Source organism: Malaclemys terrapin, chromosome 23 (assembly GCF_027887155.1).
Source record: "Malaclemys terrapin pileata isolate rMalTer1 chromosome 23, rMalTer1.hap1, whole genome shotgun sequence".
NCBI classification, from domain to species: domain Eukaryota; kingdom Metazoa; phylum Chordata; order Testudines; family Emydidae; genus Malaclemys; species Malaclemys terrapin.
This window is the reverse complement of record NC_071527.1, coordinates 2,577,242-2,604,756: the sequence shown is the minus strand read 5'-3', so window position 1 is coordinate 2,604,756 and position 27,515 is coordinate 2,577,242. Positions and strand designations below refer to the sequence as shown.

Below are 27,515 nucleotides of genomic sequence, written 5' to 3'. Positions count from 1 at the left end.
GGGGGAGGATGAGGGGGCTGAGGGGGGCACAGGGAGGGAAGGGGGAGCATGGGGGGCTGAGGGGGGCACAGGGGGGGAGGAGGAGCAGGGGGGCTGAGAGGAGCACAGGAAGCTGGGGGAGGATGAGGGGTCTGAGGGGGGCACAGGGAGGGGAGGGGGAGCATGGGGGGCTGAGGGGGGCCCAGGTAGCGGGGGGAGGATGAGGGGGCTGAGGGGGGCACAGGGAGGGGAGGGGGAGCATGGGGGGCTGAGGGGGGCACAGGGGGGGAGGAGGAGCAGGGGGGCTGAGAGGAGCACAGGAAGCTGGGGGAGGATGAGGGGTCTGAGGGGGGCACAGGGAGGGGAGGGGGAGCATGGGGGGCTGAGGGGGGCCCAGGTAGCAGGGGGAGGATGAGGTGGCTGAGGGGCCCACATGGAGTGGGGGGAAGCCGGGGGGGCTGAAGGGGCACAGGTAGCGGGGGGAGGATGAGGTAGCTGAGGGGGGCACAAGGAGTGGGGGCATCTGGGGGGGCTGAGGGGGGCTCAGGGAGCAGGGGGAGCATGGAGGTTGAGGGGGGCACAGGGAGTGGGGGGAGCCGGGGGGCTGAGGGGGGCACAGGGAGGGGAGGGGGAGAATGGGGGGCAGAGGGGTGAGAGGGGGAAGAACAGGGAGGGGAGGGGGAGCATGGAGGCTGAGGGGGGCAAAGGGAGCAGGGGGAGCTGGGGGGCTGAGGGGAGCACAGGGGGCAGGGGAACTGGGGGGGGCTGAGGGGAGCACAGGGAAGGGAGCATGGGGGGCTGATGGGAGCACAGGGAGTGTGGGGAGGATGAGGGGGCTGGGGGGGCACAGGGAGGGGAGGGGGAGCATGAAGGCTGAGGGGGGCAAAGGGAGCAGGGGGAGCTGGGGGGCTGAGGGGAGCACAGGGGGCAGGGGGAACTGGGGGGGCTGAGGGGAGCACAGGGAAGGGAGCATGGGGGGGCTGATGGGAGCACAGGGAGTGGGGGGGAGGATGAGGGGGCTGGGGGGGCACAGGGAGGGGAGGAGGAGCATGGAGGCTGAGGGGGGCACAGGGAGCAGGGGGAGGGGGCTGAGGGGAGCACAGGGAGGGGAGGGGAGCATGGGGGTCTGAGGGGAGCACAGGGGGCAGGGGGAGCTGGGGGGGCTGAGGGGAGCATAGGGAGTGGGGGGAGGATGAGGGGGCTGAGAGGTTAGAGGGGGGAGCACAGGGAGGGGAGGGAGCACATGGGGGGCTGGAAGCGAAAGGGGGCTCACAGGGGCTGAGGTGGCACATGGGGGCAGAGGGGCGAGAGGGGGGAGTACAGGGAGGGGAGGGAGCACATGGGGGGCTTGAGGCGAAAGGGGGCTCACAGGGGCTGAGGGGGCACATGGGGAGCAGAGGTGCGAGAGGGGGAGCATGGGGGACACACGGAGGAGAGGGGAGCCAGGGGCCCACAGCAGTGTCAGGCAGGAGCCCGTTGTCCAGCCGTGCTGGGTGCAGAGAGCTCGGCCGCCCCACGCGCTGCCCCCTCACTCCCGTGCCCCCCAGGGCCCGGTGACAGACACGGCCCAGCCCCACACGCCTCGCCTTCAGCCACCTGCTGCCGTGTACTGGCCCCCCCACAATCGGGGGAACCCGGGGGGGGGGGTCGGCCCACCGTACCCCTCCCCCCACCAGGCTGACGCCCGGCCAGAAAGGAATTCTCCCGGGGAGGCCCCTGCCTTGCCAAGCGGTGGCTTCGGCGCTTTGACAGCCCCGTCTCACTGCAGGGCAAGCGGCCGCAGCTGGCACCGTCAGGGGCTTCCCCCTCGATGCTGGAACCCCAGAGGCTGCCGCAGCCGGCAAGGGCCTCGAGGGAACAAGTGGGAGGAAAAACACCCGTCTTCCTAGAAACCCAGCCGCCCTGCCAGGAGTGCCCGGCCCCTTTGCGGGAGGGGGGCGTGCCAGCCCTCTGGAGGGGACCCCTGCCCCCCCACTCCAAACCGCCACAGCCCCCCCCTTGTCAGCACCCGCCGACTGCCCCTTGGCCCCCAATGGCACGCGGCAAGCTCTGGGGAGGAGCGGGGGCAGGGTCCAAAGACTCGTTAGCGCGGGGAGGGGGGGTGTCTGTGCTGAACGGCCTTGGCACGTTTCCTGGCAGCCCTTGCCAGCTGGCAGGGCCCCAGGAGCCAGCGAGTGCCGCTCAGGTGCGGGGGGGAGCGGGGGAAGGGGAGGGCGCTGGTTGCCGGGTCTCATGGGAATTCCAAGGCGCACGCAGCGAAACCGATCCCCCCCCCGCCCGCCGGACGCAGCAATCCTGCATTGCACAGGCGTGTACTGCACGCAGCTGTGAAATCCACAGGTTGCAACACAGCCCTTCCCGAGCCCGGCAGGGCCGAGGTGCCAGCTGGGACGATACCCAGGGGATGGGCCAAGGGGGGAGTTTTCTCATCCTGGGGACTCTCCCAGGCTTTCCCTCAAACAAACCCCACTCTGGGCGGTGGGGCAACTTGTCGTGAGATGGGTCTGTCCTAAACGGCCAGCAATCCTGGCAGTGGGGCAGGGACAGAATTGGGGGAGGGGGCAGGTCTTGAACCCCTCACGACTCCCTGTGTTCTGGGGCCCGCCCCCCCCCCCCCAGCAGCCGCAGGGCCGCGGTGCTAAAGGGGAAATGGGATGTTATAGTAGACCGACTTCCCTCTCTGGGTTTTTATCAATGGGCTCGCTGATCTCGGCAGGCGTGGAGGGGAAAGCAGGGGGAACATTGAGGCTAGGGAAGTGCGTAACCTCGGCCTCGCGCTGTTGGCCCAGGGCAGGGTGGGAACGCCAGCATAGCCCGGTACGTTGACGCCGCGGCTGGGTGGAGTGGGATGGATGGCTAGATGGGCCTGTAGGGAGATACAGATTAGAGGCAGATGGGGAGACAGAAAGAGAAACTGGCTCTTTGCGACCAGAACCCAACCAGCCTGTGGGGTAAAACTCTGACATGGCCGCCTCGTGACACCGCCACTGCCCACCCCCCCGGCCCTGAGCCCCTGCAGTCTCCCCACCCTAGAGCGGCTGCTTTCGCAGGAGGCGCTTGGGGTCTGGCACCTGCGTCTGATTTCAGCGTGGCCAGCACGGGTGGGGCTGAAGAGAGGGAGAGGAGTAGAGAGAGGGAAAGCAGGCGATGGACGGAGCGGGACTTATGGAGACCGGTGATGGGGACAAGACTATGCAGAATGACAATGGTAGGGATTAAAGCCATTAACCAGTGACCACCTCCAGGGCAGGACCTGGCCTCTACTCTAGGATGGGGTGCGGGTAGCGGGGGGGTCAAGGAGGAACCTTCCCTGGAGGTCAGTTATCCCAGAACCCCCTCCTGCTGCGTGCCTTGCACCTCCCTCTCGGACATAGGATACCAGGCCAGCTGGGCCCTTCGCTCGGCTCCGCCACCCCACCCAGACACCAACCAGTCGAACCTGTCACTTTGATCCATTAGCCGGGTGAGTGACATGTCACCGGGGGCAGCTCCAGCCAGCGCCTGTCCTGTAGAGTCACCCTGGAGTTTCCTGCCTCCCTGATCTGTCAGGTGGGGGGATTCCCTGGTTTCTCTGTGGGCCAGGAGATCCAGCAGCCTAGAGACCCGGGAAACCCAGCCGGCAGGAAAGCCCTTGAGGTATTTTGGCACCTAATTCCTATACACCTTGGAGGACCTGGGACTCCAGGCTAAGGACACCCTGTCCCCTGTCCCTCAGGCAGCTCTCTTCATCCCAGCAGGTCCAGGGGGCAGCAGGGCAGGCAGGATGTGGTCTGAAATCAGACGAGGTGGCAGGGACGTACACAGCAAGGGAAACTAGGTCAGCGAAATCCAGTGCACAGCCACAGATTGGGATCAGGCAAAGAAGGCATTTATCCTCCACTGTGCAGCATCTCTCTCCCCGGGGGACCGGTTCCAGTGAGGGCTGAGCCATAAGGCAGGTGTGGAAGGAGGAGGGGGTCAGTATGTTCAGAGCCATGCTTGGCGGCTGTTTGCCTGCGGCCCGAAAGGCTCCTGGATTTACAACCTACATTGACAGTTTGCACCTGACAATGCCTAAGTATTCTGTATTCAGTCCTAGGGCCACCGTGATCCAGGAGGTCAGTGGCCCTTTCTGTCTGGAAACTATGAATCATCGGAATGAACAATGAGCATCATCTCATAGAGCATAACACAGAATGTTAACGCAGAAGAGAAGTTCCAAAGCTGCGGTCCAGGGTCACCAAGGAGATGTCACTCGGGTGGCTAACGCCCATGGGAGTTAAAGCCCTCTGAGGATCCAGCCCTCGGTACCTGCCGCTGGTTGATAGAAAGCAGAGATTTCCTAGGAACTTCCTTAATTGGCTTGAACATTTCGTGTCAGTAAATAAATAACCAGAAGCACTGGCATGTTCTCCGGGCGCTGTGTGCATGGACGGAATTGTAAATAAGTGTCTCCCAAAAGGGAAGGCAAGTTTGTAATAACCTAAATTTAGACTAACTAGTGATACATGATTAATAACGACATACACGTCACTAGTGAGGTCCCTCCTCTCCCTTGAGGTTTTCAGCCTTTGGGGCATGACACCCCAGGGGGTGGGGAACAGCTGTCAGGAGGGGGAGGGATAGCTCAGTGGTTTGAGCATTGGCCTGCTAAACCCAGGGTTGTGAGCTCAACCCTTGAGGGGGCCACTTAGGGATCTGGGGCAAAATCAGTACTTGGTCCTGCTAGTGAAGGCAGGGGGCTGGACTCAATGACCTTTCAGGGTCCCTTCCAGTTCTATGAGATGGGTATATTTCCATATATAGAGTTACCAGCAATTGTATCGCTAGATGGGAAGGGGTCCCAGTAGGGAAAAGGTGGCAAACCACCACCTTAGAGCAACAAACCTGGGTTCCCTCTGAAGCCCTAGACATGTCCTTGGAAGCTGGGATGGATGCTGGGGGTTGAGAGACCTAAGGGGCCAGCGTGAGAGCTCAGCACTGCTGGTGACTTTGAAGGTGTCACTCTGGGTTTACAGCAGTGTCAATGACAATGAGAATCTGGCTCAAGAAGGGTCGCGACCTAGAGCGGCTGTGAGAGGCTAGCGAAAGGCTGCTCATTTTAATAGCCCATCTCTCTGCCTGATAAAGCAGTAGACAAAAGCCGGTGTCTTTGGGTAGATGTGATGAGCTACTTGGTTGATAGGGGACATGGATAGATAGATAGATAGATAGATTAGATAGATGGTGTGTCTGTAGATAGATAGATTAGATAAAGGGGTGTATGGGGATAGATAGATACATAGATACATAGATTAGATGGGTGTGTATGGGGATAGATAGATAGATAGATAGATAGAGGGGGGTGTATGGCGATAGATAGATAGATAGAGGGGGTGTATGAGCATAGATAGATAGATAGATGATGGGGTGTACGGGGATAGATAGATAGAGGGGGTGTATGGGGATAGATAGATGATGGGTGTGTATAGGGATAGATAGATAGATAGATGGGGTGTATGGGGATAGATAGATAGAGGGGGTGTATTGCGATACATAGATAGATGGGGTGGATGGGATAGATAGATAGAGGGGGTGTATGGGAATAGATAGATAGATGATGGGTGTGTATGGGGATAGATAGATAGATAGGTGTGTATGGGGATAGATAGATAGATAGATAGATAGATTAGATAGATAGGTATGTATGGGGATAGATAGATAGATAGATAGATAGATAGATAGATAGATAGATCCTTCACAGGACCATATGTGGGCGACTTATGTCCCAGGGACCAGGTGAGAAATCTGCCCCACTCTGTGCCTCAAGGCTGCCCTGGAGAGGCAACCTCTAGAGGGCAAGTTTGGCATTCATGGTCCATTCATCCACTGACCACTTTGCTGGGAGGAAGGGTGGAGGGCTGATGGGCGTTAATTGCACGGTGGGTAATTGTTAGCGGGACATGACTGAGACCCACCAAACTCATGTCACGGAGGGCTCCCAGCCTGGGTTTTGGCAGTAAGGATGTCCTCATGAGATGCTGTCTTCTGGACTTGCTTGCTGTGGGTTTCATTCTCACTGGGACTCCCCCATCTCGCCTTCCAGGGACGTTTTTGTTTGGGGGGGGTGTTATATATAGTTAAATGCCATTATCCTGGAAAACATATAGAAATGGAAAGATACTGGGGCGTAGGAGAGCTGGGGAGGGCCCTGGGGATGAGTGTGATGCTGGCCCTTTAAGAAATTCTAGGTGCTGTTGACCCTTTAAGAAATTCTCGGTGCTGTTGGCCCTTTAAGTCTTATCAGACTCGCAGACGTAAATCGAGGGGCTCGACTCTTTCTGTCCCCTCCGCCTTCCCGTCCTGTTCTCTCTACCAAGCTTGCACGGGCTGCACGAACCTGCTATTCCCGCCTCCGCCTCTCTCTGATTGGCCCTCGCCCCTGAGCGTGCCCTCTCATTGGTAGCGGCGCCTGCCAGGCGGGGGAAACCCTTCGCCTGAGGAGTGGTTGAGCGGGCGGAGCCAGAGGGGCTGGAAGTTGCCATGGCGGCGGCGGGGGGATGGGACGCGGCTGCGGCTCCGGCCCGGGCGGGGGGCGCAGCGACCGGTGGCGGCGGCTGCTGAGGGAGAGAGAGAACCGGGGTCATTTACCCGCCACCGCAGAGGATTCTGGGTAACATCCTCCCAGCGGGGGGGGCCCCCCCGGTAGAGGGCTGTGGGTAACTTGGCCGCAGAGGATTCTGGGTAACGTACCCCCCAGACAGAGGGTTGTAGGTATCTTAGCCATGGAGCAGAGGATTCTGGGTAATGTACCCCACTGAGCAGAGGTTTGTGGGTAACTTGGTCGCAGAGCAGAGGATTCTGGGTAATGCCGCTCCCAGGCAGAGGGTTGTGGGTAACTTGGCCGCAGAGCAGAGGATTCTGGGTAATGTAGCCCTCAGGCAGAGGTTTGTGGGTAACTTGGCCGCAGAGCAGAGGATTCTGGGTAATGCCGCTCCCAGGCAGAGGGTTGTGGGTAACTTGGCTGCAGAAGCAGGATTCTGGGTAAATGAGCAGAGACTTCTGGGTAAGAATCACTCTTCTCCACCGCCACATTTGTAACTGAGATTTCAGGACTGGGTTATAAGCCCCTTTCAGCGTCCAAAGGTAGGGTTGAGCCTGGCAGGTCTGTGGCCTGTTGAGGAAGGGTAGGGGAGCTGACGTGGAATGGGCAGCGTGGGGTTGGTTCTCAGCAGGCAGGTGGCCATGTTATAATTACCCTGCATCCTCGCCGCCAGCCTCAGCAGAGGGACCAAGTACTGACGAGGCCTGGGAACCAAATGCACCTTTGCAGAAGAGGCTTGTGCGTGTGGCTGGAGCAGCATTGCCAGCTGCTTGTGCTCCAGTCAGGGGAATCAGGTCACATGCTTCAGGCTCTGATCCACTCCCTCTCCAGGGTCAGGAAGCAGTCGCTGCCCATGTCTGCTGTCCAGCCTTTCCCAACTGACTCCAGCTCCTCTGCTGTAGTCACTGGGCTGTTCTGAGTTCAATGCAGCAACTTGTTATTGTTACAAGGTCTGCCAACGTCTAAGCGAGGTCCTCTGGTGTCTGTCAAAGAGCCAGATTCAGTATTGTGCTGTGGCCCACTGGGACAAAGGCATCTTGGCGATACCCCTGGCACGGACAGCCCCTGTGCCAGGCACAAACCAACCTTGGCACGATCTCTGCAGCAGCGCTGAGTCCAGGGGCCATTGTAGAGTGGATTTAGGCCAGAGGAGGGAGGGGATATGGTGGGGAGGAGGAGTCATGGCTGGGGTGGAACGGGCCCAACAGAAGTTCAGGTTACCCTTGATTGTGCTAAGGGCCTAGCTGCCTCTCCTCCATCTCAGCACAGAACTGAATACACCTTCCCCAGAGCACTCTGTGTGCTTACTGACAGAAGGGCAAAGAACCCCTTGCTAAGGGACGTGTCATCATCCGTAGCTCATAGATTTCATATTAGAGGTGAGCTAAATACCTACCCTTTCTAGAGCTCTCATAGGCCTTTTCTGATCTAATGCCCATAATGCTATATTTATTCCTGGGGGAATTCTGCGCCACTGCACAGGCGCAGAATTTATGTCCCCCGCAGGTTTCTTTGCTTTCCTGCAGAAAAATGACTTTCTGATGGGAAGCACAGGGAAGCCAAAAGAGCGGCCATGCGATCCTCCCCAGCAGTATGTTTTAGGTGCCCAGGGCAGCCGGCAGAGAGGTACATCACTGTGAGGCAGGGGGCAGGACTGGGGAAGGCCCGGCTGGTGGCTCTTACCGTGCACTGGGCTCAGCTGCTAGTCCTGGCTGGGCTGGGGAAGATGGCACTTCCTCTTCTCCTGCACGGCATCCGGAGCCGTGTCAGACCCATCCCCAGATTTCTCCCCCGGCTGTAGGAAACGCTGCAAACTCCACCCTCCCCCATGCTTCCTGCACCCATCGCTCCTGAGCTGCAGGGGGAAGGATCTCTGTACAGGGAGTTGCTCCCCCATCCATCCAATCCCTGTGCATCCAGACCCTCTCATACCCAGAACCTCCCGCTGAGCCTCAGCCCCCTCGCACCCAGAACCCCCCCCGGATGAGCTCCACTCTCCCTGCACCTGGACCACCCTGATGAGCCACCCGCATCCGGATCCCCACCCTACTGAGCCCCAACCAGCTGCACCTGGATCCCCAACCCACTGAGCCCCACTCCTCCAGCATCTGGACCCCTCACTGAGCTCCCCACACCCAGACCCCCCTGCCGAGCTCTATCCCCCACACACCCAGACCCCACCCCCTGCTGAGCCCCAGCCACCTTCACCTGGACCCTCCCTGCAGAGTCCCATTACCCCTGCACCCAGATTGCCCCACACCTGGATCCTCGCCCAACACTACGCCCCTCCACACTTGGATCCTGCTTTGCTGAGCCTGCCTGCCCACCCACACCTGGCGCACCTGGCACGTAGGGGCAGGGCCCTGGGGTGTTTCTGGGCCAGGCCTAGTCCTTGCACTGTGTCAGGGTTGGGTGCAGCCGTATCGCTGAGTCCGTGTCCTGGGGGCGGGGAGGAGCTGCAGGGTGATCTCCCATCTCTGTGCAGCCAGTCGCCTGTGCTCCCCAAGGCCATGCTGGAGCCTCCACATTTATTTGACAAAATTGGCAGAATTTTGCAGAATCTTAAAATATTGGGCGCAGAATTTTTAATTTTTTGGCGCAGAATTCTCAATTTTTGGCGCAGAATGCCCTCAGGGGTAGATATTCATTGCTAAGCACACAGGGGCCTTCGTGTTTCTGATTTGCCCGTTGTTTTAAAGGGAGACATCCAGTTTCACCATGAATTTTGAAGGTCTCGACCCTGCCCTTGCGGAGTATGCGCCCGCTCTCCACCCGGCCCTGGATCCAGTCTTGGACCCTCACCTCAACCCCGCCCTGCTGCAGAATGTGGAGCTGGATCCGGAGGGAGTGCCGTTGGACGGCATCCCGGTGCCAGAGTCGGTGCACATCATGGAGGGCATGTACTCAGAGCTGCACACCGTGGTCTCTGAGGTGGGGGTACCCGTCTCCGTCTCCCATTTCGATCTGCACGAAGAGATGCTCTGGGTGGGGAACCACGGGGTAGGTGGCGCTTGGGGTTCCCTGTGGCAGAGCAGCCTTGGGGAAAGGGGTTACAGTGGTTTGGATTAGTCACTTGTATGCTCTGATTTTATGGGCTGTAAGGTTTTTGTCTTGGGCCATTTTCCAATGAGGGAAATGACTGAAGGATTCTTCTGGGATTTGGGGATAAAGGCGAGGGTGTGAGACACAAAACAGAGGGGCTAATCTTTTCTCCCTACATTTGGCGCACGGTGAGTGAATGAACTAGTGAGACAGATGAGACTCCCTGTCTGGATACTGGAGTAGAACGTGGGACGTAGGACTGGAAGGGACCTCATTGAATCCAGTCCCCTGCTAGTGCAGGTCACCCCATCGTAAGAATCTTTGCACAAGAATAGACCAGTGCTCCGTCTAGTCTGGTAGCCCTTCCTCCCTGCCGTACCATGACACAGCATTGGTCCATCCCACCTCCCTGCGGTCCTGCAACAGACCATTTTATCCTCCCTCTGTCCCTCAGCCCCGTTCCGTCATCTCGTCTGACTTTCTGTGGTGCCCCTGGTCATTTAAATATCTGATTTATAGCCTTGGCCCTATCTGCGTGCCATCCCCCAGTCGTTCCCTCGGCCCTGCTGACTCCAGCCAGCCTCCTCTCCAGGACGGTGACATTTCCCCAGTGTGGCAGCAGCAGTCTGGGCTAGTCCACCTGCCTCACCCATTCTTCATCCCCTTTAATTAGAACGTGGCTGAGTGCCCATCCTTGTACGCACCCTTCTACCAGAGAGTTCCACTCCTTTTCCCTTTCCCTGGCACCCCTCCGGTACCCACAGTTCACACGTCCTCTGCCCACTTTCTCATTGTAACGTCCCTGCCGCTGCAGCGGCTGAGGGTCGGGTGCATTGTGTAAAGGGGTGACTCGATCACAGTCTGTAAGTACCTAGGTGGGGAAAAAATATTTGATGATGGGCTCTTCAGGCGGGCAGACAGTGGTCTAAGGCAAGCCAGCGTCTGGAAGCTGCAGCTAGACAGGAATGCACACATTCTGAACAGGGAGGGTAACTATCCACTGGACCAATTCACCAAGGGTCGTGATGGAGTCTCCATCCCTGGCAATTTTGAAATCCGGGTTGGATGTTGTTCTAAAACGTGTGCTCTGGTTCAGAGAGGAATTGGTTCAGGGCAGTCCTGTGGCCTGTGCTAGCCGGGAGCTCAGACTCACTGGTCACAGTGGGCCCGTCTTGCTTTGGACTCTATGAATCGGTGGCGTCAAACTGCATTGTGTTAGCGCGAGGCTGATGAGGTGATGGAGCGTGTTGAAGAATCCACCCCAGGCCGGCCTTTCCTCTCCGCTTCATTTCAGGGTCACGCCACCTCGTTCTTCGGCCCGGCCCTGGAGCGCTATTCCTCCTTCCAGGTGAGCACCAGCGACGACATCCGTCAGATCCAGAGCCTGGAGAACGGCGTGCTCTTCCTCACCAAGACGAACCTCAAGTACATGTCCCGGGGAGGCCTGATCATCTTCGACTACCTGTGAGTTTCCTCCCCAGGGCGACAGCCTGGCTGTGCTGACAGAGAAGGAAAGCCTCACGCTGGCACTGTGGGGATCCTCCCTAGGCCGAGGAGGGAGCCCCATTCAGTCCTTGGCCTACACGAGGAGGCTGCTAACGGTGATGTGACATGGGCACCTAGGAACTCCTGCAGCTCCCATATCAACACTGACCCGATCCGGAGCCGAACCGACTCGGATCGAGTCTGTGCTGTGGGGGGCCTGCTGGGGGGAGGTGCGCGAAGCAGAGTGTGTCTGAGGAGGGGAGGGAGGCCCGAGCCGAGCAGGAGAATGAGTGTTTGCTCTCTCTCCCTTTGCGTCAGCATGGATGAGAGCGAGGACGTGCACAGCCTGCTGCTGACAGACAGGAGTACCCTGCTGATCGGGGGGCTCCAGAACCACGTGATCGAGATCGACCTCAACACCGTCCAGGAGACTCAGAAGGTACCAACGGCCTTGGGTCAGCCTCTGTTTGTAGGCCTGATCCTGAGGGGTACTGAGCACCTTGGCCTCCCATGGGCTAGGGTGGCAGAGGCAGGTGCCTGGCGCCCCTTGGGGGGGTATAGCAGGGAGAGGTCTCTCTGACCCCTATTCTGATGTATTCAGCTTGTCCCAGAGAGGCAGCGGGGAGGGGTTCCACATGCCTCCTGCTAATGCAGAGACTGCTGCTGGGCTAGAACCCCTCAACGACCCTTTGTCAGCAGATCCCTGACCCCTGTGTGCAGGCTGGTTAATGAAGAAGGAGTGCTAGCCCCATTAAACAGCAGGGGAAACTGAGGTACAGAGAGGGCTCTGTGACAGAGGGAGGACTAGAACCTAGGAGCTCTGTCCCCAGCTTTAACCACTAGTTCCCGCTGCCTTCCCCCTGGGCTGGGACGAGGCTCTGGTTTCTTGCCAGTTCACAGCCCCGGAGGCTGGCTGCTGTCTCCACTGCGGGCGAGTATCTTCTCCTCTCTTCACCCTTTCCTTTCCAGTACACCGTGGAGGTGCCCGGCGTCACCATCCTGAGGCAGTCCAACCGCTTCTTCTTCTGCGGACACACGACAGGGAAGGTACCCTCAGCCCTGCTCCTGCCTGTCAAGTCCTCTCCCGGGGCTCTGACATAGGCGCTCAAGCCGTCTGTGGACAGGATGATAGAACGGGGCTGCCTGCCATAGGAGGTCCGGACTCGCTGACCCAGGAGTTCCCTTCTAGGGCTGCGTGTCCAGCTCTGGCATAACAAAGTGCTGTCTCCCCTCAGCCGCTCGGGGCCGTACACCTGCCTAGGCTGGCAGCTCATGAGGAGTGAGTGTTTCTCTGGCACCGCTCCCCCTGAAGGGCACCAAAGCACTTCACACAGTGGCCTTCCAGCCACCTCTGGTGGGGGGCAGCAGCTGGTGGTGGAGAGAGGGCTGAGATGTTGAGTCCGAGCCCTGCTCCCGCACCAGACAATCATGGACGTTCCCATGTATTCAGTTTGTCTTGGGTGCTGATCTGCCCCCATCGCTGTAATGTCCTCACAGGGCCAGGGATAGCTCAGGGGTTTGAGCATTGGCCTGCTAAACCCAGGGTTGTGAGTTCAATCCTTGAGGGGCCACTTATGGATCTGGGGCAAAATCAGTACTTGGTTCTGCTAGTGAAGGCAGGGGGCTGGACTCGATGACCTTTTGGGGTCCCTTCCAGTTCTATGAGATAGGCCCTGCTCCCTGTGGTGCAGATGGACACAGAGAGGCTAAGGGACTTGCCCATGGTTACACAAGCCCAGGAAGTCTGGGGTGGATCAAGGAACTCTAACCCCAGTCTCCCAAGTCCTATGCTATTGCTCTAACAACTAGCCCTTCCTTCCTCCCTCTCCTGTTTGTCCCCCTGTGATCTCCCCCTGCCTCTGTTCCTGTTACCGGTGCTTCCTCGGTGCCACCCCCAGGTGTCCCTGCGGGATCTGCGCACCTTCGCGGCGGAGCACGAGTTCGACGCCTACTCGGGCAGCCTGTCGGATTTCGACGTCCACGGCAACCTGCTGGTGACGTGCGGCTTCTCCAGCCGCATGAACGGCCTGGCCTGCGACCGCTTCCTGAAGGTGTATGACCTGCGCATGATGCGGGCTATCACCCCGCTGCAGGTCCACGTGGACCCCCTCTTCCTCAAGTTCATCCCCACCTACACCTCCCGGCTGGCCATCATCTCCCAGACAGGTAGGCGGTTCGCCTTGGGCTCCCTAGCTCTTGGGTTTAGTCCGGATCCTGTGAAACCACAGGTTTGAATCCAGCAAGGTCTGACTCAGCCCTTGTGTGGCAGCTCAGCGGAGTGTCTTGCAGTGCTCCGGGAAGGGGTCTTTGTGTGTCTGGTCCAGATCTCCGGATGGAAGCCGGTGTGGGGCCTTATTGGTGTGAGGTTTGCTGGGAGTTCTGCGCTGTGGCCCGACTCCCTCCCTGAAGCCTCTCTGCTCTTCCCATCAGGGCAGTGCCAGTTCTGCGAGCCCACGGGCCTTGCCAACCCCGCTGACATCTTCCACGTCAACACGGTGGGGCAGCTGATCATGACCTTTGACGTGTCAGCCAGCAAGCAGGCCATGGTGTTCGGTGACTCGGAGGGCTGCGTCCACCTCTGGGCCGACTCGCCCGAGGTCACCTTCAATGCCTACTCCCGGGAGACCGACTTTGCCCTGCCCTGCATGGTAGACACCCTGCCTCACCTGGACTGGAACCAGGACCTCATGCCCCTTTCTCTGATCCCCGTGCCGCTGACCAGCGAGACGCTGCTGTCAGACTGGCCTGCTGCCAACTCCGCCCCTGCGCCCAGGTAACTCACCGGGGCTCTTGCAAAGAGCATGTAACTAACCTGTGAACCATACAGCACAGAGCTCCCCCGGACGGTAGCCCTGCCACCTCAGACTTGGTTCCCTTTAGCTCTCCTGAGCCAGGCAGCATTGGGCCGGGTCAGGTACTGAAGGGGAAAGAGTAGGGTGCTTCAGGAAGTGGTACTGACGATCCAACAGGAGACATTCCCTCCGGAGTCAGTACCGGACCAGTGCCCCAGCCTTCTGCGCTGAGGAGTTGTAATTCTGAGGTCCTGGTTGCTTGTGGTCATGGGAAATCCCACGGCACTTCCTCAAGAATCTGGGTGTTGCCCTCGGCTTCCTGGTCAAATTCCAATTTAGGTAATTACATTCTGTGTATCTAAATATCCCCTTCCCCAGTTGACCGGCTTTAGTATTCTCCTTTGGCCCTGTCCTAAATGGCTGTGCAGTCAGCTGCTGAGTTCCACCCCAGAGGCAGCTGCAGTAAGTGAAACGCCATGCTCCACTTGGCGGTCTGGTGGCGATTCGCCGGGGCACAAACCCTTACCTGTTAGCCCCCTGGCTGGCCTTGGCCATAGAATGCCTTCCAGGGAACAGTCCTGTCATCACTTTGGCTGGGGAGGTGGGAGCCAGTGTCTGGGGTAGAAGTTCGTGCAGCTGCTTTCTCAGTTCTGTGAGCAAATCCAGGACGCGAGTGACCAGGGCTGTCAACCTCTGGCTGGTCTTTGAGTTGTGCTGTGTTTTGTAGGCGGGCCCCGCCTGTAGACCCCGAGATCCTGCGCACCATGAAGAAAGTGGGCTTCATCGGCTACGCGCCAAACCCAAGGACCAAGCTCCGGAACCAGGTGTGCGGACGCGTGGGTGCGGGTGAAGTACTGAGCTCTCTCTGCCAGCTTGGGAGACCTCCGTGGGGACGTGCCCAGCTGACAGCAACAGAACTCGTGTCCTGTTGCTGAGCGTTGTTTGAACGGCTGCTGTGTTTCACCCCAGAGGGGGCTGCGTTTCAGTGGCGGGTGAGGTGTTAATGTGGAATGGGATTTGAAACAAGTTACTGGGCTCGATGCTGGGCGAAGTGCTGCATCCTGGGCTCTACAGGGGCTCTGACGAGGTGATCTAAGGTCCTTTCTGGCCGTAACATCGGTGACTGGTACATGATGGTTTCTGAGTAGCAGCCGTGTTAGTCTGTATCCGCAAGAAGAACAGGAGTCCTTGTGGCACCTTAGAGACAAACAAATTTATTTGGGCACAGCCTACGAAAGCTTATGCTCAAATACATTTGTTAGTCTCCAAGGTGCCACAAGTACTCCTGTTCTTTTTTCTTGGTACATGATGGTTTTCTTCTGCAATGTAACAGGGTCAGCTGGCCTCTAAGGGGGGGGAGAGAATACCCAGGGCAGTTCTGGGCTCAGTTATTATCTGCTCCATACTATGAAAAAGTCTGAGGACCCCAGTGCCAGGGGTTCCCCTAAACCAGTGGTCTCCAACCTTTTTTGTCTGGCGGGCGGCAGACGACGAGCCACCGAGGACTGTGGCCGGCGGACAAGCAGCCGCCGAAATGCCGCCGAGAAGCGGCAGTGTCAAGCGGCTTTGCCGCCGAAATGCTGCTGATTTTCAGCGGCCTTTCGGCGGTGACGCCTCTTGACGTTGCCGCTTTTTGGTGGCATTTCGGCGGATGCTTGTCCGCCGGCCGGTACGCGGGTGCAGATAGATGCCCCGGCAGGCACCGCGTTGGGGACCACTGCCCTAAACCAACCCTTGGCAGACCACGGATCTGTGTTGTCTGCACCAGCAGTTCCATAACCATTTAAAAAAGCACCAAGCGTTGTAACGAATAAGAGGAGGAAGGAGGCAGCTTTGGCAGAGGTGAAGGGACGTGTCCTTTCCCTTTTTTGCTTTATTCCTGGTTGATCTGGGCCCCAGACCCAGCTGGGGGGGCTGGGCAAGGCCATGCATTGTTTGTGTTGGTGGTTGCTTGCTCCGGACACGCTCGGCCTCAGCATTAAGCTGCTCTGTCCCTTTTCCTTCCTGCCTCCCTCAGATCCCGTATCGGCTGAAAGAGCTGGACAACGAGTTCGACAGTTTCAGCCAGGTCCTCGAATCCCCAATCGGCCGGGAAGAGGAACCTCACCTCTACATGGTGGCAAAGAAATACAGGAAGGTCTGACTCGTAACGTCTGCCAGCGGGGCTTGGGGCTCCGAGGGAGCGGAGGGGCCAGGTGAAGCTGTAATGAGCTGTCACAGGAAGGATCAGCCAGGTTAGGGTAGAGCAGAGCTGGTGCCCCAAGGGTCATGTGGGAACAACCTGGAGAGGCAGCCTCCAGCCCATGCCACCCAGTGGGGTGGCCCAGCTTCCCCCCCCCCCCCCCCCCGCCCCCAAGATCCCTTGGTGTCCCAGGTGCCTATACAGAAAGCAGGTCCCCCTCCAGACAGGAGGGTAAAAGAGTGGGCTGGAGCCAGCATTTCTCACTCGTGGTTTGATCCTGAGCGGTGCCGAGTGCCTGGGGGCGGTTCGCACTGACCACCCCGCGGGTCTGACTAGTGATGTATTAGCATCGCTTCTGATTGCGAGTGCTCGTGTATTGGGGTGTGCTCGTGTCAATGCTTGTGTATTCACTGAGTGCTCTCCCACACACAAGTGCTTGTACAGGCGATTGTGTGTTGGTGCAATTGACTAGCTCAGGGCCAAGGTTTTCCCTCGTTTCTGAGGATTTCCTCCTCTGTCCAGGTCACAATCAAGTACTCTAAGCTGGGCCTGGAGGACTTTGACTTCAAACATTACAACAAGACCCTGTTTGCTGGCCTGGAGCCCCACATTCCCAACGCCTACTGCAACTGCATGATCCAGGTGAGCCCGGCACCCAGCCTCTCCCCTGCCAGGGCTTGCTGCAGCCTTCCAGCGCACCCCGCTCACTTGCCCTGCCGCCGCCTCCCCAGGTGCTGTATTTCCTGGAGCCCGTCCGCTGCCTGGTCCAGAACCACCTGTGCCAGAAGGAGTTCTGCCTGGGCTGTGAACTGGGCTTTCTCTTCCACATGCTGGACTTGTCCCGGGGGGACCCGTGCCAGGTATGTGGGGCGCAGATGCCAAGCACCAGGGCTGTTGGGGAAGGGGAGGGGTGCTTCTTGAACAGGGTCTTGGAAGTCTGACTTGGGGCTGCACCGCCCTGCCTTGAGGGCAGGGACTCAGGTGAAGCCGCCGGCAGCATCTCGCTTTGCTGGCAGATGAGATCCCGGGGGGGGGCACTTGGCACCATGCGGAATTTGGGTAATGCCATTTCTCTGGTCCTCCCCCCCCCCCCCCCCCGCTCCAATGCTCCAATCCTTCCCCTCCCCCAGGGAAGCAACTTCCTGCGTGCCTTCCGCACCATCCCAGAGGCGTCCGCCCTGGGGCTGATCCTGGCCGACTCTGATGAGGCCACGGGCAAAGTGAACCTGGGCCGGCTGATCCAGAGCTGGAACCGCTTCATCCTGACTCAGCTTCACCAGGAGACCCAGGAGCAGGAGGGACCGCAGGCCTATCGGGGTGTTGGCAGCAGGTGACCCCTCCCCCCGGCACCCGCTGCTTGCTGGGCTAGGAGTGGGAGCTGTCTGCGGGAGCTGGGCACGGTGCTGGCTCTCCCACAGCCCGTGCTGGTCTGATCCCGGGCACAGAGCCGGAGATGGGCCCACGCCACCAGGGGTCTGACCCAGCCTGTTCACTAACCCCTGTCCTGTTTGTCACCCCTGCCCAGGGGGGTGACTGGCAGTGGCACCACCGAGAGCTACCACTGAGTCAGCTCCATACCTGCTCCCACTCCTTTGGGGTTCCCAGGATCCTGTCGGCAGCTGCCACCTTCAAGTGCCCAGGCCAGGAAGGGCGCGTGGGGGCCTAGTGCCGCGCTCTCGCCCTGCCAGGCCGTGAAAGGCTCCCGCGTTATCAGCCCCACCCCTGCTGACCCGGACGTGCTTCGTTTGCTCCGGCAGCTTTGGGTCTTCGGGGGACTCGGTCATCGGGCAGCTCTTCAGCTGCGAGGTGGAGAACTGCAGCATGTGCCGCTGTGGCAAGGAGACTGTGCGAGTCTCCTCCACGCTGCTCTTCACCCTCTCCTACCCCGAGAGCAACGGTAAGCGCGGGGGGCGCGGAGAGGGCTGGGGGGAGCGGGGCGAGGAGGGGATGGCGGCTACCTTGCGCCTTGTAAACCAGGGCGCAGCTGATGCTGGCTCAATCTTCCTTGGGTTCAGGAAACCGAGGGGGACTTTTAACCCCCATCGTGGTGGGCCACACCTTTAGCAGATGGCTGTCGGAGTCTGGCGGCTCGAATTTACAGCTGGACTCAATCTCTGGGGATTCCTGTTTTGATTAAATGAAATTGTTCCCCCCTCCCCTCACATCTGCCCTCAGATAAAACCAAAGATTATGAGTTCGCCCAGATCTTAAAGAGGAGCATCTGTCTGGAGCAGAACACCCAGGCCTGGTGTGAGAACTGTGAGAAGTACCAGCCCACGGTGAGTTTGGGAGATGGCCGCTCGCTGCCTGCGTATCCCCTTCATTGCGGGCGTCGGCTGGGCAGGGGTGGAGCTGGCGAAAGTCCCTGCTCCATTAGTCTGGGCGATCATCTCCCAAGGGAAGCAGGGGAAGCCCTGTCTCTGAACTAGATGGGAGCAGTCCGGAGCGGCTAGACCGGGAGCTGAGTTCTGAGCCTGGCACTGCAGCCCTCGGGCAAGTCGCTTCCCTGCTCCGTGCCTGTTTCCATCTCTGCGAACACGGCTAATACTGATCCGCCTGCAAGGGAGTAGGAAGCCTAGAGGGCAGAGGAAATTGACAGACAGGGCCGCAGTACTAGTCTGGTTCCCATCTTCCCTTCAGGGCCACTGGCCATGCCCCTTACCCACCCGCCCTCTTTCTGTCTGTCCGAATAAAGGTCCAAACCCGGAACATCCGCTGCTTGCCCGATGTCTTAGTCATTAACTGCGAAGTGAACAGCTCCAAGGAGGCAGATTTCTGGAAGACTCAGGCAGAGGTAGGGGAAATGTTGTTTGGTTGAGTGCAGGCCGGTCTGTTCTCTTGACAGCCTCGGGTCACTCTGTGCCCAGCTCTGCTGGCAGTTTGCCCACAGGGCGGTCACTGGTGTGACTGCAGGAGCTTTCAGCTGGCAAAGTAGCACCGCGGACTAATTGCCTGAGTAATTGTGGCTCTGTCGACACGAACTGCCGTCGCTTCCCGTGGCTGTCGGGCAGACATACCCTTAGAGGGATTTTCTTTGATCGTTATTCAGCAACGTGAACGTTCCGAGGATCGATAAATCTTATTCCTACCCTGTCCTCGTTACCTTTGAAAGATCCGCTTGTGGGTGATCAACCTCTGAGCGTTATCTGTGTCTCAGTTCGGTTCAAATTACAAAAATGGTTCCCACGCTTCTTTACTCTGCCGTGAGGCTGTCTGGCATGATTTCCCATGTTTTGTTTCTCCGTGCCACTAATGTTGGGGGCTCTGTCCTTTTCCGAAAGTCAGCTGTCACCAGCTACACATTCATTTCACAAGCGTCTCTCCCAGCTCCTGCGCTGATGCTTTTGCTCTGTATTTTGTTGCCAGTACGCCTTTAAAAAAACAGTGATGACGAAAGGAGGCCTTGAAATCCCCAAGAGCAAAGAGATCTCTCTTGGAGAATGGTAGGTACTTGCTGCCGGAGCACGAATTGGCTTTTGTCCATCTTAGAAGTTTTGCCATCTGGATCCTTCCCATGGCCTCGGAGAACTTGGTGCTGTTTTCCCATTTGACAGTGATTTCATCTTGCCTGTCTACAGCACCTAACATCCCAAAGTGCTTTACAAACTGAACCACAAACAATGCACACGGAAATGCAGCCACCTCTGGGGTGGGATGCAGCAGCTGCTTAACGGCACTGAGCAGCACCACCCAACAGTATGGGAAACGCACAAAGTGAGGAATCTGCCCAAGGAAATTATGGGAGTAGAATGTAATTCATGTTTGCAGGCTTAAGCCCTGTGTAACGCTGTGTTGTGAACATTCACCTCCACTGGACTTTGGCCAGACACTGAGGGAAAAGTGCCCCGTAATCCTTTCTGACCATTAGCATCGGGACCGTGGCTTTCCATCTCCCCTGAAGTCACCCTCTGGCATCAGTGGAGTTACACCAGGGGTGAATTTGGCCCAGAGGCAGAGCTCCTGCTGCCTCCTCCACGCCCCCCGTCTTTTGCAGAGTAGGCTTCCTGGTGATCACCCTCCTCCGTTGCTTTGACCATCTTCGATTGGCACCATCTAGCCTCTCTCCCAAGAGGTCAGGACCGGATCCTCAGCTGGTATAAGTCAGTGCAGCTCTGTGGACTTCACTGGCGCCACGCCGATGTACCTCAGCTGGGGATCCGGCCCTCTGTGTCCAAAACTCCCAGAGCCTCTCCCCTCCCTCCTGTGTTCAAGGTCTGGAATTCCCTGTGTCCTTTCATGGCAGGAAGGACCTGGGGAACGCCGAGGCGGGGCACTCATACACCTCCATCGAAGAGCTGAAGAACATCTGGATTCCCCATTCCATCCGGATGAAACTGACCAAGAACAAGGAGCTGGATGTCTGCAGCTGGAACGAAAGCGATGAGGTAACGGGTTCCCTGGCTCCGCCGGGGTCGAAAGTCCGTTCAGCGAGGTCAAGGGCAGAGAGAAGGAACTGCTGACCGTGGCCACGCTTGTATGGGGAGCCAGCGGGCTCCCCCCGGCACGAGGGGGTTGGAGCGCCTGGAATGTTGAGGCTGGAGTGGAGATGGAACTCGCTCACCGAAGCGGGTCCCCCTTAGCCGGGGGCCTGCGTGCTGGGGAGCAAAGCTGGGGAGGCCTGCGTTACCTTTTGCTGGTGCCAGGGAACCACTTTGCCCCCACTGGCTGATGGCAGGACTTGGGCACGGTCGGGAGTGGCTCTGGCTTTGCCAGGCTCTGCGGGTTTGTGTCGTGGCCGTGGGAGCTGCCTCTGCCGAGGTGATTTCCCTCGACCCGTCACACAGGCTTCCTGTGTCCTGAGCCGCGTCCATCCGTGTCCTGGTCAGCCAGTTCTCAGCAGATTCATGTAACCGCCGGGGGTGGGGTCTTCCTTGCAGCTGAGCTCGTCCGATGACCAGGACTCGACGTACATGTACGACCTGATGGCCACCGTTGTCCACATTCTGGACTCCCGCACCGGGGGCAGCCTGGTGGGGCACATCAAAGTAGGGGAGACGTATCACCAAAGGAAAGAGGTGAGCTGGCGAGCAGACCGAGCCCACCTCTCTCCCAGGCTGCCGCCCACTTGGACCCCAGCCCCCCCGGGGAACCCCCTCTTGGCTGGGTTCTTTCCCATGAGTGTCTCAGGAAGGGGGCCGTGTTCCAGAGGGGATGGTGCCCGGGTCCCTGGGTGGCTGCTGTGTTTGCCTAATAAATACTGCGCATGACCAAGGTTACAGACCATCCCGGCCTCTCTCTCACTCCCAGGGGGTCACGCACCAGCAGTGGTATCTCTTCAATGACTTCCTCATCGAGCCTGTGGACAAGGTAAGGAGCCTCATTCCGTGGGCAGCCCGAGTATCAGAATCAACCCTCAGGATGCACCACTTCTAGTGGCACCGTGCGAACGGCCTGGCCAGGGAGGCAGCGTGGCCTAGTGGTCAGAGCACTGGACTGGGGCTCAGGGTACCTGGGTTCTCTTCCCAGCTCTGCCCCTAACCTGCCGGGTGACGTTGGGCAAGTCACGTCCCTGCTCCAGGCCTCAGTTTCCCCATCTGTGAAGCAGGAATAACGCTCCTGACCTCCGCTTTCAGATCTGCTGAGGAGAAGAGCTAGGAGTTGTTATTAGGCCAAGCCAGGTCTAACGCTCGGGAGATCCTGGTTAAGGCCCAGTCCTGGGTCTCCGGGTGCCGAAGAGGCAGCGTGATCAGCCCGCAGCGGCCGGGGAGAGGCTGCTGGTGCTCAACGCAGCTGGTTGCGTGTTTTACCAACTGCTACTGCTGGGCTGTGAAGGGGGTGGGGGGCTGCGGCGGCAGCAGCAGGGGACAGGCATAGACTTGGGCTTCCACCAGCCATCAGCCCCCCGTGGCTGTAAGTTGTCGTGTCTCCAGCTGCCCAGCATGAGATCTGCCCATTCCCAGCTGGCCACGACTGTCCTGGCGCCATGGAGGTGACGCCCATGGTGCTGGGGAAAGGGAGCCAAAAGGAAACCTAGACCCCTGTGTAGCCCACATGGGTGGTGGGGGCGGTGCGTGACACCTGTGATGGGACTGTGTGTTTCTAGGTGGCAGCGGGTTGGGGGTCTGAATTCGGGGCGGGGGAGCACGTGTCGGGGACAGGGACAGAGAGCGCCCCCTGTTGGCACGAGGGCTGGATTTAACCCTCCCCCCCACCTCCATTCATAGAATCCTTTGTAGCATGCAGGTGCTTAAAGCTCGTTAAGTTCTGCTCTGTCCTGCTTTGTGGGGTGTGTGGGGGAGGAAGCCCTTCTCGGAGCTCAGCCCCTGCCAGGCCAAGGCCCCCCAAGTTGTCCGTACACACGTCCCTCCCTCTGTCGCAGTGCGAGGCGGTGCAGTTTGACATGAGCTGGAAGGTGCCTGCCATCCTGTACTACGCCCGAAGGAACCTGCACGCCAAGTACAACCTGACCAGTGAGTGTCTGCGCGCAGGGCGGGGGGCGTGTTACGCGTCAGGGCTGCACCTGTGGCGCCCCGGGCTTGTCTTCGCTGCCCCGTTCAGCTCGGGTTACCCCACTGGAGCCAGCCCAGCTGCGAGGTTGTGTTAAGGGGATACTCTGTAAGTGTGTCCCTGCTGTGTACTAGCTGTGCCCTGCCTGGCCAGCCAGCTAGATCCAGTTTAAAGCACCACTTCCCTCGAGCTAAAGATTTGTGTGTGGAGGGGAGTCGGGTTAGGGGCAACCCCCGTGTCATGCCCCAAGCTCCCCACTGCGCCCTAGCGAGAGGGCATTAGGGGTAATCCAGAACCAGGAAGTGAAACTGACCAGTCCAGCTCCAGCGTCCCAGTGAGATGAGAGACAGGAAGCAAACAAAGCAGTAGAATGGTGGGAAGGGGGCCAGACCCTCCGCTGGTGCAAATCAGCATCATTGGCTGCAGGGGAGCGCCGTTGTTTTCACATTCTCTCAGGTGTTCAACAATCCCCTAGAACGGCTTCTGCCAAGAGACAAAGAAGGGTCTCTAAAGGCTCCCCTGGGGGGAGCCGTCCCACCAAGAGCCTCGCTTGTCCTGTCCGCGTGGGTTGGGCCCCCGCTCTTGGGCACGAAGCCCTGCGTGCTGGGTTCGCTACAATAGACGCCGATGCCTTTTCCATCTGTGCACCCTGGTACATGGTGGGGCAAGGGCAGGAGACCCAGCTGGGGCCATACAGGCAAGGCGGCTGGAATTTCTCTGTCCATCTAGGTCCCAGCTCCACACCCCCTCTGGTAGGGCTGTATCCTCGGCACCCTCAGAAGCGTGTGTGTGTGACCCCTTAGAAATAGGCGCTGATTTTTGGATGGAGGACGATGGTCCCTGGCCCTTTCCCTCTGGAGGGCATTGTCTCCTTCATGTGCTCCAGCTGCCCCGAATGCCAGGCAGCACGTGGGATCCCAGCCTGGCCTCTTCTGCTGTGAATCCAGCAGCCAAGTGCCCCGTCTGATGTCGCGTTCTCTCTTCTCCCCCCCTTTCCCCTACTGCCTTCAAGTCAAGAACCCGATCGAGGCCAGCGTGCTGCTGGCCGAGGCGTCCCTGGCTCGCAAGCAGCGCAAGTGCCACGCCACCTTCATCCCGCTCATGCTGAACGAGATGCCCCAGGCGGGCGACCTGGTGGGACTGGACGCCGAGTTCGTCACGCTTAACGAGGTAGAGGCCGCAGCCGGGACGGACCTTGGCGTTTGGCTGGGGGGGGGTCAGGCGAGAGATGGAGCCCGTGGGGTCCGGAGCCGTTCTGCTGGGGTCTAGCAATGGCCAGAACCATGGGAAGTCCCGATGGCTGAGGCCTGGCTCCCTAGGGAGGGGGCAGCGAGGGCTGGGGGGGCTTCCCCTGCCAACGGCTCCTTTGACCCTGTGCAGGAAGAGGCCGAGCTGCGCAGCGACGGCACCAAGTCCACCATCAAGCCCAGCCAGATGTCTGTGGCCAGGATCACGTGTGTGCGAGGCCAGGGCCCCAATGAGGGGATTCCCTTCATCGACGACTACATCTCCACCCAGGAGCAGGTACCTGCCATGGGCTTCCTGGCCGAGGGGGCTCCCTGACACTGCCTGCTCCCTGCCCCCCACCAGGAATTCACTGCCCCCACCCCCACTGCAGTAACCGGCCCTCTCGCCACCAGCCATCACCAGCACCCCCCCACATGCCTGTGATCACCAGCCCTCTCCCCACCAGCCATCACCAGCACCCCCCCCACGTGCCTGTGATCACCAGCCCCTCCCCTTGCAGGTGGTGGATTACCTGACCCAGTACTCGGGAATCAAGCCGGGTGACCTGGATGCCAAGATCTCCTCCAAGCACCTCACCACACTCAAGTCCACCTACCTGAAGTTGCGCTTCCTCATCGATGTCGGGGTGAAATTCGTGGGCCACGGGCTGCAGAAGGACTTCCGGGTCATCAACCTCATGGTGACTGTCCCTTTGTAAAAGCCCGGGACATTTCTCAGCCCCCGCAGCAAACACGCCTTCAGTTCCCTTCCTGAGTGGAGTTTTCCTCTCCCCCCATGGGAGCGTGCTCGCAGAACCCAGGGGGCCAGGGGATACGGGTGAAGGACTGGGCAGTGTGATTGCCAGGGGAGGTGGAGTTGTGTCTTGGGTGGATGACTAGGGTGGAGGGTGATGATGGCATATGGGGGACAGGTTGGGGGTGGGCTGTGTGGGTGGGATTGGGGAGCCAGACCTGTATACTCTGGGTGGTCAGACACTCACTCTCTGCTCCCCCAGGTGCCCAAGGACCAGGTGATTGACACCGTGTATTTGTTCCACATGCCGAGGAAGAGGATGATTTCTCTGCGCTTCCTTGCCTGGTACTTCCTGGGTTAGTGGAAACGCCTAGATCGCAATTGGCCCAGCCAGGCAGGGCTGCGCGGGAGCCCCAGACGGACGCCGGCCCCATCGCCCGGGTACAGGGCAGCACTGGCTGCTTGTGATGTCGCTCAGAGACGAAGAGCACCTCCGGCCCCACCCCGCTTTTGGAACTCTGAGCTGGTCTGGAGCTCGGGACTGGACCGCTGGGGAGGGGGGCTGCTGCTGCGAGTCGGGATTGAAGGGCATCGGTAGAGTGGTGTGTGGGGAGGCCAGGACAGGAGGGGCTTGGGTTGAGATTCAGTCCATGAGCAGAGCTGGTGTGGGGATGGGAGCAGGGGGCTCCCAGTCAGGACTGAGGGACAGTGACCCCTGTATTCATCAGCAGAACGGGGAGGAAATCCCGTTGTGTGGGTTGGGGCAGGGGCTGTAGTGCCCTCTCTGACTGGAACCCTCCCTGCATCCCCCAGACCTGAAAATCCAGGGCGAGACTCATGACAGCATCGAGGACGCCCGCACGGCCCTGCAGCTCTACAGGAAGTACCTGGAGCTGAGCAAGAACGCCACGGAGCCGGACGACTTCCGCAAGGTGCTCAAGGGCCTCTACGAGAAGGGCCGCAAGATGGACTGGAAGGTGCCCGAGCCAGACAGCCAGAGCAGTCCCAAAAGTAAGGCGCTGCCCCTCCTCTGTGTGCAGTGAGCGAACCCCCGGAGCGCCTGTGCTCGCAGGTCTCCCTCCGTCGCGGAGCCGAGACCAAACCTGAGCGCTCGGTGGGCAACAAGTGTCCACACGCTCTGCTCCTCTCGCAGCAGCTCCGTGCTGTTCCCCTCCAGAGTCCTGGATTCGGTCCGAACACCGGGCTGGGACTCCCGGCAGCTCCCTGCTCCTGTTCTGCGCTGGGGCGTGGGGCCTGGCGCGAGCCCCTCGGTGACCCGTGCGTGTTTGTGTCTCTGGCAGATGCTGCGGTGTTCCCGGCCGTGATAGGGCTCTGACCCGGCGAGACCCCGCTCAGTCCCCCTGCGTGTTCTCTGCTACCGCTCAGCCCTGGGCCCCAACCGGTCCGTGACCGCAGATCACACAGAAAACAAATGTGGATTTCAAAACAAGGGATGAGCCAGGCGTGCCCTGGGGACCCTGACACCTGCTCCTGTCCCAGCCCTAGCTGTGGGGGCACCACGAGCTACCTGCTGGCCAGGATCCCGCTTCACAGTCAGTCACTGCTGGCATGGCTCCAGAGGGCCACATCTGCCTCCCAATCTCCTGCCAGCCGCCCCGTCGCCCTTCCAAGCAGGGACAGCTGAGGGTGCGTCTCCTTCACCATCGCACGTGCACACGGCACTTCCACATGCGTCCCGGGGCCATCGGCCAAGCCCCTGGGCTCCTGGGTATTTTCTCTAAAAGCTGTGCGAAGCAGGGAGGGGTGAGGATTGGCCTCCAGAATTTACTTTGCGCCCCCCCCCCCCCCCATTGGGCGTGTCACTGTGTTGTCACGTTACCAGCCTGTTGCTTTACTGGGGGGTGCATTGTTGAGGCAGGCCTGGCTGGCTAAACTCTCCCGGAGCTGCTGGGCGAGTTCCCGGACTGTGACTGGCCGCAGCCCAGTGCCCGCTCCGGTGAGAATGTCAAGTGGACGAGTGGCAGGACGAAGACGCCCTGCACTCGCCTTGTCCCGGCATCAGCACCAAGAGGCACTGGCGTGTAGGGATGCCGGGCTGTGCCAGGAAGCCAGTCAGAGCAGCAGCGTGAGGGTCTGCTCCATCCACGCTGGGCTGGCAGGATCACGCGTAGATCCCAGCTGGGACTCGGCCCTGGGATCAGCGGAGTCGCCCCAGAGCTGGCTCTGTCCCCTTTGCACCCTCTGGTCTTTTTAACTCCCCCCTCCCCCTGTATTGTGCGAGGTCTGAGGTGCGCTCGGCCATCTCTGGCATGTACCAAATTCATAAAGTGGCCAGCCGGTGCCTTCAGCATCTGCCTGTGGTCCTGTCTCCTCCTTTCTCGTTGGTTGATGGTTCTGCCCTGGCCTTTGCCCACTGCTGATCCCAAAGTGCTTTACCGGGCTCTCCCGCTCCAGTGTTACCCCCTCTTGGACAGAGGGAGTTGGGGGGGGGGTCACGTATCCCCCCAAGGTCCCGCTGGGAGTCTGAAATTGAACTCAGGATCCTGCGCCAGCCACTGGACCACGCTGCCTCTCCGAGAGCAGCCAGAAAAACGTAATGGGACATGTAACGAGTGGCTGCAGCTGTGAGCACCCCCCAGCCTCCGTGTTTGCCTGCGCTGGGAGCATTGCGCAGAATGCCTGGCTCTGTGCTCCATGGGGCTGCTGTGCAGAGAAGCCCTCGGCATTCCTGCTTTGAAGACATCGCGGTCGGGCGCGTCCCGCTCCTGCCATGGCCGGGAGAGTGACGGTTCGGGCCTGGGACCCTCCGGGCTCACGCTGCAAACCCGGGTTCTGCAGCGAGAACAAGGGGCTGAGAATTCCTGCTCAAACCAGCCCCCGTCTTCACAGACATTCAGCGCAGCGAGCAGTGAGCCAGCTCCCGGCCGGGAAAGGATTCATCCCCGCAAACAGGCCACAGTGCTCCCCTGAGGTGACAACCCCTGTCCCCAACCACCCCCGCCTAGGCCAATGGGACGAGATGCTCCCCAGCACGAGGAGGGTGGGGGGTAAAAACTGAAGCGCAGAGGAAGGAGTAGGGAGGCGC

At 59.6% G+C, this 27,515-nt stretch overlaps 1 protein-coding gene across 3 annotated transcripts; it reads left to right on the top strand.

Moving 5' to 3' along the window:
* Positions 1-6,516: 6,516 nt before the first annotated feature.
* Positions 6,517-26,782, top strand: PAN2 (poly(A) specific ribonuclease subunit PAN2). Of its 3 annotated transcripts, none has more exons than XM_054012276.1 (26): positions 6,517-6,610; positions 9,241-9,541; positions 10,878-11,047; positions 11,387-11,507; positions 12,038-12,115; positions 12,967-13,234; positions 13,499-13,841; positions 14,588-14,684; positions 15,878-15,997; positions 16,565-16,684; positions 16,774-16,902; positions 17,173-17,372; positions 17,800-17,939; positions 18,218-18,321; positions 18,738-18,836; positions 19,409-19,485; positions 20,286-20,427; positions 20,920-21,057; positions 21,290-21,349; positions 22,362-22,452; positions 23,502-23,659; positions 23,870-24,013; positions 24,237-24,416; positions 24,732-24,825; positions 25,283-25,480; positions 25,771-26,782. In XM_054012276.1, exons 2-26 carry the CDS (start codon positions 9,260-9,262, stop codon positions 25,803-25,805), a joined length of 3,588 nt encoding a protein of 1,195 aa, XP_053868251.1. In that variant the 5' UTR covers positions 6,517-6,610; positions 9,241-9,259; the 3' UTR covers positions 25,806-26,782. The 3 variants fall into 3 exon arrangements, with proteins under 3 accessions (XP_053868251.1, XP_053868253.1, XP_053868252.1); XM_054012277.1 differs by lacking the exon at positions 6,517-6,610 and adding an exon at positions 7,868-7,920; XM_054012278.1 differs by lacking the exon at positions 25,771-26,782 and having other exon boundaries at positions 24,732-24,814; positions 25,283-25,371.
* Positions 26,783-27,515: the final 733 nt, after the last annotated feature.

Excerpts from the sequence above, each read along its gene's own strand:
- PAN2 (XM_054012276.1), top strand. The coding sequence starts at position 9,260 with ATGAATTTTGAAGGTCTCGACCCTGCCCTTGCGGAGTATGCGCCCGCT. Across the intron at positions 12,116-12,966 it reads GCGGACACACGACAGGGAAG|GTGTCCCTGCGGGATCTGCG; the intron begins GTACCCTCAGCC and ends TGCCACCCCCAG. Across the intron at positions 25,481-25,770 it reads CAGCCAGAGCAGTCCCAAAA|ATGCTGCGGTGTTCCCGGCC; the intron begins GTAAGGCGCTGC and ends TGTCTCTGGCAG.